Raw genomic sequence first — 17,759 nt, 5'->3', positions numbered from 1 at the left:
CGACTTATCGATTTATCTAATCGACGAACCGGCTTCAGTTCTGGGATCGTTGACACGAGGTCTTCGATTTGAGGTATAAATTTTGTAGTTTTGGTGATGTTTGATATTCGTCGATTTTTGGGAAAAATTCCGATAAATTATTAAATCATACTGAAATTGAAAATTGTTGAATAGTGTATGATTTTAACGAAGAAGAGATGATTATAGTGATGTTATTTTGAATTATTCCCAAATTATTATAATTATTGAATTATTCCCAAATTATTATAATTAAAGAATTTTAATCGTTGGATTGAGATTGAAGAATTGTTTGTCAGTTATTATTAATTCTGATTATATATGTGGTAGACTAACCGACAAGAAACTAAGTTTTGAAGTCGGAATGAAATTATGTTCTAATTTCGATTTGATATAAAAGTTCAAAGTTTCAAAAGATATTTGAAACTTATGTTGTTGATTTTGAATGATGTTATTGATTGAAATGAATATGTTATTGATGTAGATAGATTATTATACTAATATATTCAGGCTACATCGACTGGAACAAAGAATTGATGTATGTTGCGACCGAGTAACATACGACAGGTATCTGTAACATATGATATATGTTTGATTGATTGATTGGATTGAGAATACATGTCTATATGCCTTATTTAGTGAGTTTATGTGGCATACATGACATGCACGTTGAGCTATGATCCTTGGTTACCCTGATATGATTTGATTTGATTGTGGGGTTTGTGAACACGATGCTATGTTTGGTATTACATGACCCTTAAAGCATAGTCATTTGTGGCCCCGATGATTGATTGAGATTTGGGATTTGATGACGCTTTGTCGATGTTATCATATGAGTATCCCTGACTGAGGTCGGTGTGCCAGCTCGAGCATTGATTTGATAACGATTCGATTGATTCTGACATGTGCTCAGTGGATGAGCATTTGACCTGATACCTCCACGACATACATGCATTGCATATCATATATCATTGTTTAGATATCTGTGGTATATATTGTGGTTGCTTCAGACTGAGCTTTGCTCAGCCCAGAGAGGGCTGTTGTTGTCTTTGTATGTTGACAATGACAGGTACTTCAGGTTATCAGGAGACCGGAGATGGTACTTCTGGAGGGAGTCATGGTTGATTTGAGGTTTCGTGGTTTTTCCCAGTATATATGTATATGTATCCATATACCGGGGTATGTCCCGAGGATATGAGTTTGTTTGTATGTAGTTGTTTTGGGATTACGTGTGGGCTTGTTTTATATTGTGGCATGTTGAGACGAGACGATATTATATACTATTTTAGTAGTATAATTATAGTTGACACGTTTTGGGCTCATTGTAAAGAAAATTTAAACTCATTTTCCGCTGTAATTGATTAACTTTAATCAGATTGCATTGTAATAACGATTAGGAGTTAAGGGCCCCACAGAAGTTGATATGAAGCATGAACAACATCTCATGTATTTTCATATCAATTCGAGTATATTATCATAACAACAATTATATGGATCATATAAGTCACTCTTTATAGTTTTCAAAGCTACAATTGTATTAAGTTAAAGAAACCAAATAATACTAATGTTGAAAAAATGATACACATCCTCCAATAAAATAATATTAATGTTGAAAAAAAAAGTTAGAACGATAAATTATACCTTTCGCTTTATTGTCGAAATCCGAGAATAGACCGGGTCCCTTGCTCACACGAAGTAAGCATCCCGAGAACAACTTTAATGTGAAACGTAAAGTAAGAAACAATCCGCACGAGTTATGCAAACAGTAAGAAAACAATCCTCCCGATTTTACTCTTTTTATAATTTTTTATTTTATAAATATCCTCCCGATTTTACTCTTTTTATGGTGCCGGTTTTATGCAAGTCCCTCAACTGTTACAAAATAGTAAAGAAGTAAACATAAATTAAATTAAGCTTAGTTTTCATACAAGTGTCGTCGTTCATGGTGGAAGAGGGAAGAAGCAACTCCTCTTACGGTGGGAGTCCTTGTCCCATTTGCCTGGATTCCGTCACTCAAGAATCCTACTTGGACCGATGTTTTCGTACGTTTTTATCTGTGCGTTTGATTATTTGGCGTCAATTTTGTTTCGTTTGCAGCTTTCTGGTCGGATGCTTTTTCGTCTCTTCTTGGTTAAATTAAAACTTTTGACTGACTTGCGATTTGATGTGAATGTCAAGAATAATAGCCACCGGTTTATGGGTGTAAATAGATGTAATATACGGAAAGTGGAAAACAACTAACACAGATGGATGGATCAATAATCTGTTGTGGTGATGGATATTTATTAACTGAAGAAATTTCGGTGAGTTTGTGTTAGGACTTAAATGAGCGATCTTGAACAACTAGGGCCTTCTAGTCTGATTGGTCCCACCTTAAGAATGTCAATGAAAGCAGTCAATAGAAAGAACTTCATGATTTCTATCGATTAATGATGAAATTATCAAAACGAATGAGTTGGGGACTTGGAGAAATATATGCACCCTTTTGTCCTAGAGTTGAATCTCAAGGTTTTGAATATTTTCCTACCATGAAGTTACTGTATAGTTAGAGTATTTTAGGATGAATAAGAAGTGGTACAAAGTCATATTTGTGCATTATGATTCTCATATCGTCTTTTGCATGGTTGTAACCTTTTAGTTTTCAGCTTTTTATATCGAGTAATTTCGGGCACTCCAATATGTATAAAACTATCATCCGTGAGTTCAGGTGAAAGTAATTGCCTAAATGTTATGGAAACACTATATTTTCTGTAAAGTTCTGTGCCCACTTATTCGTGAGTTCGGGTGAAAGTAATTGCCTGAATCTATGGAACTGCCGAGGACTGTTTATTTGTATGGAGATGGATAACTTCAACTTTGTCCCAAGTAACGTTCTCCAGCTAGCCTCGAGTTCTTCCATAATGCTGGATAATGGGATTCAATTTAAAGGAAATTGCCATTAACTTTCTGGTGTGGATCATGAAGACATTTCACTGTTAAGTTTATGTGAATCGTACCAATCCTTAATGAGTTGTACTTTCATGAACTTTGTGTTATTGAACTGCTACAAAGATATTGCATTTTAAGAAACGTTATACTCGCTGATTAAATTGATAATTTTGCAGATAAATTTTGCTATGATTGCATTGTAAGATGGAACACTATAGTAGCAAGCAAACACTCTTCTACACCTTCATCATTGAAGTGTCCTATGTGCAAGGTTAGCTTTATTTTTAATTTTTTTATCCAGTAGCATTGTACAAAACAATGAAGAAAATTATTAATTTAAAGTTAGCTTGTTTCCAATTAATTGTTTAGTTTATTTTTTTTCCTTTTGGAGTAGATTAATATTACAACAGGCACTTGGCAATGAAGTTATATTTTCGTACAGTTTTACAAGTGAAATATTAAAACCCATTTAAAATATTTTTCTTTCAAAAAACCATGTTTGGTTTTATTTTCGGGGGACGTAGTAGGCTAAAAATGGAACCAACATTCCAACACTTGGTCAGATTTAGCAAAAAGTTTCCTCCATATGCGCTAGACTCTTTTGTTCATAAATTACTGACCACTTTTTAGTTTTCCATGGCTAAACTTATTTATCCTGATTAGTTGTTCGATTGACCACATTATGTTTAGTGGAAGAATATACTTTTGATTGATAAAATTATTAATTTTCTTAATTGTTCTTTCCCTCTCCCCATATGATCTTTTTTTTATGTCCTATCCCTTTTTCCCTCATCTGTTATTTTTGACAAAACATATTTGCCATGTCACATTGGTTGTATTGTTTCTTTCTTCCTACATACCATTGACAGAAGGATTACATTAAAGCCATACAAGGTTTTCTAGTAAACTTCATTGATGGCATATCAAAGAGAGTTGATGATGTATTTGTATTTGCAATTGAAGCATAAAAGGCACATATGCATGAACCATGAAACATGTGTGATTTTATTTTTTTTGGTAAAAAGTTATTTTAACTTATCGATGTTAGTATTTTTTTTATGGAATTTTAGTGATTTTCAATATAGAATCTAATGTATTATGCCATTATATACACAAAAAATTCTAGGAATTGAATAAAAAAATAATTAAGATATGGAAGTAGCTATTAGAGAGATATTCATGAATCTGTGCCAGCTAAAAGACTTGTTTTTGTATTATATCAAGTACCATAGAATCTTCATGCCGATATGTCTTCCGATATGTCTTCGTGACAAAAAACTCACTTTTCGGGCAAGAACTTTAGTTAAGAGCTACTTTTCCTTCTGTCAAGATCCAATGTTTTACCGCTTTAGAGCTGGATGCCATCAGCATTTGATAGATTATTCAACCCTGAGTAGTAGTTATTATGGGGTTCCTGTAATGAAAAAGCCATAACTCGAGATATCAAAGGTAGTTATATGCTTTTGCTCATTTAATAGAGTTATATTATATCTGTTAAAAGTGGAAAAAAATTATTTGTATATACTTCAAACGTTTGTACATGTATATATACACCTACAGGGCTAGATCCCTAGAAAAGAAATAGCTGGAATTTTGGGATTCATATCCACACAATCGCCTAATCTATGTTAATATAATATACGCATCAATTTAAATATTCAGACAATCAATCTAGCATCTCTAATTGATTTTATCCTAGTCTCCAACGCTCCCCTCAAGCTGGTGGATATGATCTTCCATTTCCAGATTGCAAATAATGTCGTGAAAGGATTAGGTATGGGTCTCCCCTGTTTGATTTTTTTCAAGTGCCTGCATTTTATGTTTCGTATCAAGTCTCCAATTCTCATTAGATAAAGTCTCAGATAAAGAATTAGGAATATCGGTAGTGTTTAAACTCGTTAAAAAACTCCTTTGAAAGTGAAATTTTTTTGAAGGTAATATATTTGGCCATAGGATAAAGGGGTCATTTGGTGCACTCTATTGTTCCTTTTTCTAACAGCAATGGGTAAATTATTCTTGACAGATTGTGAGGCTGATATTTCAGGCTCAGAACATACCTCAGTTGCAGAATTGGGATAGGATTCTTGGACTAGTTCAGGATCAGTGTCGTGCTTCTTCCTCCTTGAGTAAACCTGGTTAAAATGCATGTGTTCAGGTAGGCTGTTGGAAGAAGAGGGTGAATCAGTCGCTATTGGAGGGGAGTCGGCCGAAGGTAAGTCCAACAAGAATGCATCCCCGTCATCATCATTGAGAGATGATAGGTGATTGTTTTGGGAGTGAGGCTGGCTGAAATAAGAATTTTGTTCATCAAAGGTGATATCAATCGAGACAAAAAGCCTCTTTGTAGGTGGATGATAGCACTTGTTTCCCTTCTTGGTTGATGAGTGTCCCAAAAAGATACACTCAAGAGCTCTAGGATCAAGTTTCCCTCTATTTTGACTATGAATGTTGACAAACGCAATGCATCCGAAGACTCATGGGGTTAGATTATTGGATGATCTTAGGTCTGGATAAAATTGAGAGAGAATTTGCAATGGTGATTTAAATCCCAGGACCCTAGAAGGCGGTTAATGTAAGCAGTGGTTAATACTGCTTCTCCCCAATAATTTTTTGAGACGTTCTTATAAAAGAGAAGTGCTCGAATGGTGGCTAAAAGATGATGATTCTTGCGTTCTGTTACTCCATTTTGTTGTGGAGTATATTAACACATGAGGACTGATGAATGATTCCTTCTAATTCAAGATATGGGGATAGGGTTTGGTTGAAATAATCTCTAGCCTTGTCTGACTTCAATCTCTTTATTTTCACTCCAAATTGATTCTGGATCTTGAAACATATAACTTATTTAACTCTTAGATTTGAGAAGAAAAATCCATGAAATTCGGATGCAATCATCCACAAACAATACAAACCAACGAGATCCTGAAATATTCAAAATATTGGAGGGTCTCATATATCACTATGAATTAGATAGAAAGGTACCGATCTCTTTTATTTCTTATTGGAAAGGGGGTACATGCTTGTGTTTAGCAAACGTACACCCATCCTAGTGAAGGTGTTTTTTTTCAAAACCCTGAAACAAAGCGGAAACATAACCTCAAAACACTAAAGGACTGGTGAGCTAATCTAAAATGTTGAAGCCAAGATCTATTTTTATTTGATGAAGATGAGAAAAATGATGAAGCTGTTTTACTGGGGCTAGTTTCTTCAAGGATATAAAGTCCATTCGCCTTCTTAGCAAGTCCAATCTTCCTCCTCGAACCCTTGTCCTGAAAAACACAAAGCGAAGGATAAAAGAGTACATTACAATTCCTATCGGATGTAAGCTTTTGGCTGGATATTAGGTTCGTGTAGAGCTTAGGCACATGGAGCACATTTCTTAACTCAAGTACTTTACATACAAACACATCACCAATTCTAGCCACAATTGTAAGAGAACCATCAGCTATGGCTATGTTTCAGTTACTAGGACAAGGTGTATTAAGTGGTGAATATAAAAGAAGAGTGTGCCATCTGATTAGTGGCTCTGGGGTCTATCACCCCTGAATTTCTAATATCTTTATCTGTGACATTTACCCCTAGAGAGATTGGGTACTTTCCTGAAAGTGCCAATGAGCAGTTCCCTGATTTATCCCCACCAGCATTTTCAAGGGATATGATCATCCCTTTGAGTTTTTCAGTTTCTTCCTTGAGGTCGATCTGCTTCAAATATGCTTCCTGGTCATGCTGGCCGATATTGAGATTGGCCTGCCCAGTGTATTGAGTTCCTCTTCTCTCGTTCCCTTCACGTGGTCTGTCATGAAGTTTCCAGCACTTATCCTTCGTCTGTCCAATCTTCCTGCACTAGGAGCACCGAAGTTCTTTCATATTCTCACATTCGGGAGATTTAGTTTGTCCTTCTTTTCCATTTTCTTGATGTGAAAATTCTGATTTTGTGGCCACTGGACCTGAACCATCCGAATTCTGGACTTCAAGCATCACACTTCTTCTACTCTGTTCTACCTGTATTAAGGAAATTGTTTCTTCCAATGATGGAACTTCATCCTTCCTTAGAATTCGAACTCTGACCTAATTGAATTCAGAGTTTAACCCAGCCCAAAATTCATAGACTGTCTTTACCAGGAAAGTTTCTGAGAGTAGTTGCATCTTCAGGCTCCTCCATTTTAACTGATTCGCATACTCTGCGACATATTTGTTTCCCTGCTTAATTACTCCTACTTTGACATTTATTTCATAAACATGAGCAGTGTCTCGAGCCTTGGAATAGGTTCGACGGACTGAAGTCAGGAACATAATTTTATCACTGATTTTCGTATCCATTTTGTCCCACAACCATGACATAACCATAGAGCCAGCTTCATCCCATGTTTCAAAGCCTTTCTCACCTTTTTTTTTTGGCCATTGCCCAGAAGATGAGCAAGTCTTCCTTTTCTTTTCTAATATGTATGCACTATATTTTTCCATCCAATCGATAATTTGCCCTAATATTCTGCAAATATCCAATTGACATACTAGAGTTTACTTTCTCAGACTTGGCAGAATCTTGAGAAGCTTTAGAGAATGACATTAGAGGATGACATTGTCAATTTTCAGGCTTAAATGGTACGAGCACTGGTCGATCGAATGAAAAGTAAATAATCACATAGATTACCGATGTGATGGACCGAAAATTTAAGCCCAAAGATTATAGGAGTAACAAATCATAGAATGATGATTTTCAAGATCGAAAGAGATGACCTGGAGGGCAGAACGTCGGCGACCAGAATATTATTGTTTGAACGCTGGCTCTGATACCAAGTTAAAAGTGTCCAAAATTTTGTACAAGTATATATACACCTACAGGGCAAGAGCCCTAGAAAAGAAATAGTTGGACTTTTGTTACTCATATCCACAAAATACCTTAATCTATGCTAATCTGATATACGCATCCGTTGAAAGATACAATCAATCAATTTAGCATCTTTAATTGATTTTATCATAATCTCCAACAATATCTATATGTATGTATATTTATATTTGTTGAACTCAATGTTGTTGATTTGAAGAATTGTCATTTTTCATGTACTATTGTGGTTTGGTATATGATCTGTATAAGGAAAAAAATATCCTTCATTATTCATTAAGTGTACAAAGTACATACTGAAATATATAAGGAAGATAAATAACCGAATATCCCTAAAAAGTCTAAACATCTAATCCTTATTTAACTTTGAACGAATATCTTATTTATCTTATCCAAGATCTTGAACACTCCCCCTCAAGCATGGCGGTAAATGTTCGTCATGCCATGCTTGGTCTTTAATTCTTCAAAGTGTGGTCGATGGAGGTCTTTTATCAAGATATTTGTCAGTTGCATGTGTGTGGGAACCTAGTGGAGATCAACTATTCTCTTCTCAATCTTTTCACTTATGAAATACATATCTATTTCCACATGCTTGGTTCGGTCATGGTGTACATGATTCTTAGCAATCTTTAAGGCCGCTTAGTTGTCACACATCACCATCTTCAATTCATTGAGCAACATTTTAAGTCGCACCTTCACAAATTCTATTGGACAAAGCACGGAATTCAGTTTCTGCACTACTTCTGGCTACAAGTGGTTGTTTCTTGTTTCTCTATGTTACTCGATTACCCCATACGAATGAACAGTATCCACATGTGGAGCGCCTATCTACCGGAAACCTACCCAATCAGCATCATTATAGACTTTAAAATTTCTGATTGTAGTCTTTCTAAAAAGCACCCTTTTTCCAGGTGTTCCTTTTAAAGTATCTCAACACTCGATATACAATTTCCATGTGTTCTTCAGTGGGTTTAGTCATGTACTAAATGACAACACTCATGATGTATCCAATGTCAGGTCTAGTGTGTGATAGATAAATCAATTTACCAACCAATCGGTAGTATCTTCCTTTGTCAACAAAAGCTCGCCCATAATTCGTCTTTATTCTCACATTTGGATCCATTGTTAACTGGTTTGCAACCCATCATACTAGTGTAGATCTAGAATATACTTTCTTTGTGAAATTGAAATCCCCTGAAATTATATAGCTAGTTCGATGCCCAGAAAATATTTAAGATTTCCTAGATCTTTCATTTCAAACTTATTTGAAAGGACATGTTTTATACGAGTCATTTTTGTTTCATGATTTCCTGTGAGAATAATGTCATTAACGTAGACAATGAGAGCAACTATCATTCTCTCAACGTTCTTGACAAATAACATGTGATCTTAGTTGCATTGTAGGTATCTTTTTTTTGTCAGTGCATTTGTAAACCGATGAAACCGGGCACTAGGAGACTGTTTAAGACTGTATAGAGACGTTTTCAACCTACACACTTTGTGTTCATGGCTTCTCTCACAAATCCTAAGAGAATATCCATGTGTACTTCTTCCTCCAGCTCCCCATTCAGGAGCACTTTTTTAACATTCAGTTTGATTAGTGGTTAATTAAGATTGGCAGCAATTGGTAAGAGTACCAAGACAGTGTTGATTCTTGCTACCGGAGGTAATGTCTCTTGGTAGTCAATTCAATACGAGTGAGTGTACTTTTTTCCAAATGAGTCGTGCTTTGTATCATTCAATGCTCCCATCAGCGTTATATTTCACAGTAAAAATCCATTTGCACCCAATTTCGTTTTCCAAGGGGTGTTGTGTACATGTCCTAGTTCCCTTTCTTAAAGTAATAGACAAAGTTACATACCGAGTGTTGTGTACATGTCCTAGTTCCATATTGGGTGTTGTGTACATGTCCTAGTTACCTTTTTTAAAGTAATAGGTCTATCATCTATGTTGCTATGATCTAGTATGGGAGAATTACTGTCAAGTTCAGCAGTAACTTGGTTTTTTTTCATTTAGTACTTGGTTTTTTCACTGGAAACTGACATCGTAGAAGACTAGAAGTGTCTTGGATTGGTTGACTATGTACTAGTTCTTGTTGTCTCTCAATTAGGATGACCTTTCTTCTTGAATAAACTTTGAGTGTTTGGGGAAGCTGATAGGTGGTTAGGTTCTGGTACATGGTTTGGATCTCAAGTGACATGGATTGGGTCGACAAATGATGTGGGATCCCAATTTGGATATTCATCGGTGTTACTCTCCCCATGAATGGAGAAATTGGAGTAGAAAAGTTCGTTTTCGAATAAGGTGACATCAAGATAGTGATAGAACTTTTTGGTGATTGGGGAGTAGCATTTGTAGCCTTTCTGGTTAGTAGGACGGTTAGGGGAGTACCCAAGAAAAATGCATTTGATGGCCCGGGGTCGAGTTTCCCATGGTGTTGGGAATGAATATGGATGAAAGTGGAACAACCAAATATCTTGAGGGAATAAAGATAAGATGTGTTTGGGGAAAGTATTCAAGTAGGGCCTCGATAGGAGTTTTGTAGTTGAGGACACAAGTAGGCATTCGATTAATGAGATAAGTAGCAGTAAACACCACATCACCTCAAAATGGTTAGGACTTTGTATGTGAACAAAAAAAGTGGGTAATCTCAAGGAGGTGACGATTTTTGCGTTCAGAAACCCCATTTTGTTGAGGGATGTCGACACAAGAACTTTGGTGTACAATGTCATGGTTGGCCAGTTAAGTACCCAACACTGAATTAGAATAATCACGAGCCCGATTAGTGCGGAGGACTTGTTTTTTGGTGGAAACTGAGTCTGAATCATGGAGTGGAAATGTTGGAACGGGGAAGTTGTTTTGTACTTATCTTTCTTGAGGAATATCCATGTTACTCGAGTATGATTGTCCACAAATAAAAGGAACTAGTGAGTACCCTTTAGGTTTTTTATTTTTGATGGCCGATGTTGCTGTGGATGAGTGAGAAAGGAATCGATGGTTTGTATGGTTGTGGTTTGAAAGTGGCAGGTGCGTTTAGAAACTTGGCAAATATCACAATGAATTAAACGTGGTGTTTTATTAGTGAAGAGAAATGGGTACTGTTTGGCTAGGTACAGAAAGTTCGGATGACCTGATCTATAATGCCATAAAAGAATATCACTGAAACGTCTATTTGTTTTAAAATTCTATTGACATATTTTTTTAAAATGTAATGGCTGAAACCATGCCTGCATAATTCCATAAAATTTGAATCATGTATTCTATAAAATCATCCCACTGCTGGATAAAATGACTGCATTTAAAATTATGAAAAAACAACCAACCAAAAAAAATTGCCGTTTAAAAAATAAAACATCAAGCATATTAAAATCTGTCAAACCCTCAACACAATAACATCGTCAACCATTTAAAAAAAATGTTTAAACGTGTTCCCATAGAATCATATATTTGCGGAAAAATACAAAGTCCTCAGGTTCGCGTGTGCACATCCAACTCTGCCTACTTAGTCCTCGGCACCTCCAGTCTCCTCATCAATGTTTTCACCTGCATCATTCACACCTAGTGAATCTAAAGACTCAACACACCTGTAACGTCATAACGGGTACATATACATAGCATACAATAGTGAAAAATAATGTAAGCAAAATACAATTCATGATCGTAAAAAGTCGTATGCATGATGGTAACCTGTCAAAGCCTCATCATATTCATGACATATATCATCATATCAACAGATACGTGTTCGTTTTCTTAATTTGAATTTCGTTCATCAGCTGTGACTTTCGTATCATCGTAGGTACCCGGCGGCGGGACATCAGCGACATTATTACCCATCCACTGAGCCTTGGCCTTACATATCAGTGTATAAACATGTCATCATATTAATCACAACCAACTCTCTTCCTTCAAAAACATGTTATCATATTCATCACTTAATAAAAACATGCATATACCTAAGTTTTCTTTAAAATCAAGCATGCAATGTATTTTTCATAATTACCTAAAAAGTCGTATCCATGCTTACATAAATGTTTAAAACATGTAAACTCGTGTTTAGGGCGCTGCCGGGGCTAAAACTCGACTCGGGTACAAAATGACCATTTTGCCCCTGGATACCATAATTTATCATTTTACCCCTAGATCTCACAATTTCGACCCGAAGCCACCCGAACTCCTGGAAACACCTCAAAACATGATAACAAGCATTTCTTAAACGTAAACTCGAGTCCGTTTCGAAACTTATTCGATTCGTTTTAAAACTTGGATCGTGGTCCCGGTTTTAACCCGAATCGACCTAAAACTTAACCCTATTTTTCTCAACTTTTTGCCACACCTTATACACATCCTACCAGCCCCTAAACCACCTATACCAGTCCATTTAAGCCCCTCGAACAGCTCTGCAAGTTGCTGGATTTTTCGGCCCTTTGATAATGGACCGACCTTAACCTCACCTACAGCCCCACGCACGCGCCTTGTCCGATCTTGCCAAGGAGTGACACAACTAGCCCTTAACCCTAGCCGTTCCTTCTACCTCAGCCTAGTCACGGACTCAATAGGGTCTGATACACGGCTGGAATCAAGCCATGCACGGCTGCACCAACCCTTTCCCTCGATCTAGCCACAAAAACCCTAGGTCCTTCACCAAAAACCAATCAGCGTTCCCTCAAGCCGACCATGTCTCGACTCCAGCCCTTTGTCACCTTCACTCTCGACCTATGCAGCCCCCTAGCATCTCAAAATCGGCAGCCCCTTACACAAACGCAAGAAAGCATGAGTTATGAGTCAAAAAAATTGCATATTTCATGTCAAAACTTTGCAAAAATGGCACCACATGATAAATCAAAGGAGTTCTCATGCAAATACATATATGTCAGCATATAAATGGTGTAAATGATGAGAAAAAGTGATAAAAGCCATGCCTTAACGTTTAAACGCTTGAAAACTTGAAGATGAGCTCGTAGGGCTTGCACCGGAGAGGCTGGGGAGGGACTTTTCTTGAAACCTAGAGAAAACTTGAAGGTGGCTGCTGTATTTTCTTCGAAAAAGGCTACTGCTGCTAAATATGGAGGGGGGCGGCCACCATGAAGAAAATAGGTTTAGGGTTTTAATTAAGGAGTTTAAGTTATAATAATAATAATAAATGTTAATGGGCTCTTAATTAAAAATAAAGTGATGAAAATGGTTTTAGGCCCATTAAACAATAAAACAATCCCAATAAACCTAAAAACACTCCCAGAAAATATTTCGTTTAGGTACGTATTTGAAAATATTGTCCGATCCCTCAAAAAGTCCCCGACTCGCTAAAATTCGCGTACCAATTTAAAATAAGACCCGGCGAGAAAAAATACTCCAGCAAGGTCCATTTTCAAAAATCAAACTTAAATAAGCCATACATTTAATAATTAAAGTTGATTTTTTAACGAAAACATTTTTCTTTAATTATCCCCGGTCTCCGTTCCTCGTTCGAGCGCGAAAACTATTAAAACCCCTTAAGCATGAAATTTTATTAAATCATGCAATAAAACACATAATCATGCAATAAACATCCATTTAATGCATTAAAACCATTTAATAAAATGTAAAAAGTTTGATAACTTGCATGCATGTGGTTCACGTGGACCTTCAAATTTTCGGGAACTTACAATCACTGTCTTTATTGGAAATAAAAACATAACTAGAATTACGAAAGATTGTTCTTTGAATACTCTACAGTCCATTCTTGTATTGAGGCTCCATCCAGATAAGAAACAAGCCAGCACGCAGATCAACACGGTCAGTTCCTGAAAAATACAAGAAATAACAGAGAATTTAGTACGGCAGTGAAGATCGGCATTAATCTTGCTGACAGTCAGTCAATTAACGCAAGGTCATGGACGAAGAGTGCATATTGTAAGTAAATATCATGTGAGAGTTGTACAAAACCAACACCAAAATTTTTTGAAGTAGAACCATTGGGAATTCGCATAGATCGAGAGACCCGACAAGGCTTGTGGGAACTAAAGAGGGAAAGACTGTGTGTCATATGGTAGGCACCGAAGTCAACAATCCATGTAGAATATAAATCTTTGTTTCGTGAAAAATGCAAGGGGAAATTCACCTTGATGGGGGTGCATTACCAGTACTGAGAAGTGATTTAGGTTGGGCAGAATTCTGAGTAAAGTTCTGGGCGAACAACCACTGAAGGACATCATGTTGCCCCTTGGGTGAAAGGTTGCTGCGGGACATGAAGAGTATTATCGATAGCAACTGAATTTGCACGTCGTTGCCTGCTTGGTTTCCAATCGGACGGCTTGCGAACAACCACTGAAGGACATCATGTTGCTCCTTGGGTGAAAGATTGCTGCGGGACATGAAGAGTATTATCGATAGCAACTGAATTGGCACGTCGTTGCCTGCTTGGTTTCCAATCGGACGGTTTGCCATGAATGCGCCAGCAAGTGTCCAGTGTGTGGTTGGGTTTCTTACACTTGTCGCACCGGAGTCGACCATTCCGCATTGACTGATTAAGAGTAGTAGCAGAATGCGGCGAATGGCGCACACGGCCTTTGGGACCTGAGGAGAACGACGGCCGAGTGGAAGCAAGGGCAGAGGGAACGGGAGGTGCCCAACATCAACTTCCGGCGACTCTCCTCATGTAGGACCTCGGAGAAGGCTCCACGGAATCTTGGCAATGGTTTCATGGCCAAGATGCGGCCAAACTTCATCGAGAGATGGATTGTGGCCGGGAAGGAATTTAAACACACGCTTAGGTTTCCACAATTTCCCTGAATTGTGATTCATCAGCCGGACACTTCCAGTCATGGGATTCAAATAAATGCAGTTGCTGCCAGAGTTTGATGAGGGCATTGAACTATGTTGTGACAGTGTCCTCACCCTAGCGGACATTGTGAGGCAATCCTTCCACGCCCAATAATTATGAGGTGTTGTCATGGGCAGAAATCTCTTTGGCAGATGGGTACAACAGGGAGTTCTCTTTGATATCTGAGACCATGGGATTGATAAGTCAGGACATAAGCATGTTGTTCTCGGAGTTACAAGACTTGAACTTGCCATCAGTAGGAGCTGAACGTTTGGAGGAACCAGATATGAGATATTCCTTGCCCTTGCCACAGATAACGTCATGACGGACTAGGACAATTGAAGATAATTCTGGTCATTGAGTTTGTGGCAGGTAATGGACTGAATCGGAGAGAAATTAGGTGTGGGTGCAAGCGGGTTTGTTGGTGTTTGATTATCGGAATCAGAGGACGAAGCCATGTGGCCGTATTTTGTTCATGGCTATGGCTAGGGTTTAACCGGAATGTCTGATACCATGTAGTTTGGTGTAGGATCTATATAAGGAAAAGAAATATTCTTCTTTATTCATTAAGCGTACAAAGTACATACTTAAAAATTATATAAGCAAGAGAAATAATTGAATATGCCTACAAATCTAAATATCTAGTCCTTTTTTAAACTTTAAATAAATTTTTATTATCTTTTGCAAGATCTTCAACAAGTATTTGTGCCAATCTTATTTAGGCATTTCAAAATTGGAGAAGGAAAATAATAAAATTCATATGCCTAGATCATCTTACTACAGTACAATGACAATTGATTTTATATTCAAGACTTGGTGATGTGTCCTCTTTTCCTTTTGAATGTTAAAGTCTTATGTCATCTTATATTTTGTTGTGGACCCGTGCAGGTAGAAAATATCTCCATAATTTATGGATACGACGGAAGTTTTTTTCAACGACATTATGTTAACAAGTGTTTCGGGAATAGGTAAAAATCTTACTTTATTTTCCTTTTATTTTTAGTTTTTTGAATCTCAAATTGTATAAGGATTGCGGTGAATTTTGTAAACTATGCAGTGAGTTCTTTTCAGAATCGCACAGATATAGATTGAAATGCTACTACACTGAACCAGGTACTTGTATTTGTCTTTTTTTTGTTTATTCTTGAGTTAGGGAGGGGGTTGGTTCTCAGACTCGAGACGGTCTCTCGATAATGGGGAGTTGCTGGGCTTCTAGGCCTTTGGCGGTACTTTTTGATCACATAAAACCTTATGGCTCTAGGTAATCTAGATGACAAACTACAAGTCTCGCATTATTGGAAGTTTCGCAAGTATCTTCAGCCGAATAGTTGGCTTCATGACTGGTTGAGAAGGGAAATTCAGGCAGTAATGCAGGTTTTTCATTTGTATTCCTCATTTCTCCTGTGTTGTATCTGCATGGAAATCCTCTTTACATCCAAATTGTATTTTTATTAGTTTTTTTACCAAAAAAATTAAATTCTTCTTTCATAATTATTATTTATAGTACCAATTTCTTATGCATTGTGTGAGTAATTCAGTTTGCATTTTGGATGTTATTAAAGGTGACTAGAGAAAATTAATAATTTGTATTCCATTTGTGCCGAGTATACAGCAGGTCGTTGATATTCTAACTAAGGGCCTATTAAGGCAACCTTTTGAAGTTTAAGTCAGCAAGCTGGGCATGACTGATATTTTTGTACCAACTTCAGGGAAAGTGGGGAAGGGTGTTGATAAATTAACTTATTTTGTTAGTCTCCCAGATTATAAGGGATTGATTGATTTAAATCCCATTATATATGGGATTTATCTTTCCTTATTTTGCTTCTTCCTTCACGTTGAATAATTGTGTATTGTGTAAAGAAATATGAAAAAATAATCAAATAAACAGTTTCTCTTAGTTTCTGGTCTACTTACAATGATCATGCATTGAAACATGAAAAGCCTTTGCCTTCTCAAATTAGTTGTTACTGGCGTGTAAATATGTTATGTGCTTTGTATGCAGGAGGAAGATGTAGACATTATCGTGCATTACGTGCTTGGTGTGATCGACTCATTGAGAAGGTAATATCTATTTCTGCATAATGATTAAGTTTATTCAAATCGTTTTGCATAGCAATTTAGACGAACACTTAATATACTTTGTAATTAACATGTATTATGTAAGTAAAATGTTGGGGGTTATCACCAAATTTTCTAGGATTTTATTTTCACAGCGGCCCTTCTAATTTTGCAGAGATACTTCAAAACATTTGACAATGTTGGCTGAGATGGTGCGAGAAGAGTTCCGAATGATAGTATCTAAAGCAGTCAAACCTTTCATAACTGGTAGAACAGAAAGGTTTGTTAATGAATTGGAATTGTTTCTAGCATCGGGACTGACTATCGACGCTTTTGATGAGGTCTATATGGAGCATTTAGGTTGGAAATCTAATGAAACAAGAGAGAATGAACAAGGTGAAACTCTTGAGCATATACCAGCAGTTCCATGCTTGTACATCTTTGATGAAGACTCTGATGAAAATTGAACATTTACTCTGCAAGAGAAGATAAGGAATTGTCAGTTTGGTTTCTTTTGAAATAGCATAAGAAAAATTATTTGTATGATCGTAAAAGGTGGAACATGGATATAGATGGAAGCCAATGCAGGATACAATAATTTTCTAAAAATTATAACATAGGGGACATTCTTTTGTACACAAATATATTCTTATTAAATGATAAAAATTTACACACGAGGATATAGATACATAAATAAGTGTGAAACCTTTACCATTTCAACTGACAGCCCAGAGAATCCAAATTTTTTGAGGACATTAAGGAGGCAAGGTTATTGAACTCTATCATTCGGCTTCTTCATATCAAATTTCATGATATCGTTATTTACTCAAATAGGTAAATTAAGACAATGAATTAGCTCTTGAGCAAGGAGAACGTTATTAGAAATCATCCCGATACCCATCGGGGAGGTTTGGGTCATGCCCCAGACTTCTCATAACTTGATCCATGACCAATACGACAAACAGTCGAACAAATATATGTCCGAGACATCATATCTCAGACTACTAGCAGCCGGGTATATACCTCGGGCTACAAGCAGCCGAGTAAATATATTCCCGAGATAACATCTCCCCGTGCTTCCAGACAAGTTCTCGGGTGATGGCTTTCTACCCG

The 17,759-nt window shown here is 36.9% G+C and overlaps 1 protein-coding gene across 2 annotated transcripts; it reads left to right on the top strand.

The window, feature by feature from the left end:
* Positions 1-1,892: 1,892 nt before the first annotated feature.
* On the top strand, positions 1,893-17,148 carry LOC142553833 (uncharacterized). 2 transcript variants are annotated; one of them, XM_075664340.1, is made up of 7 exons: positions 1,893-2,060; positions 3,123-3,217; positions 15,477-15,556; positions 15,646-15,701; positions 15,850-15,962; positions 16,591-16,649; positions 16,822-17,148. In XM_075664340.1, the coding sequence occupies exons 1-7, from the start codon at positions 1,961-1,963 to the stop codon at positions 17,111-17,113; spliced, it is 795 nt and encodes a 264-aa protein (XP_075520455.1). In that variant the 5' UTR covers positions 1,893-1,960; the 3' UTR covers positions 17,114-17,148. The 2 variants fall into 2 exon arrangements, with proteins under 2 accessions (XP_075520455.1, XP_075520456.1); XM_075664341.1 differs by having other exon boundaries at positions 1,924-2,074.
* Positions 17,149-17,759: the final 611 nt, after the last annotated feature.

This window comes from Primulina tabacum, chromosome 8 (assembly GCF_025594145.1).
Source record: "Primulina tabacum isolate GXHZ01 chromosome 8, ASM2559414v2, whole genome shotgun sequence".
Lineage (NCBI taxonomy): Eukaryota > Viridiplantae > Streptophyta > Magnoliopsida > Lamiales > Gesneriaceae > Primulina > Primulina tabacum.
This window is presented reverse-complemented; position numbering and strand designations above follow the sequence as displayed.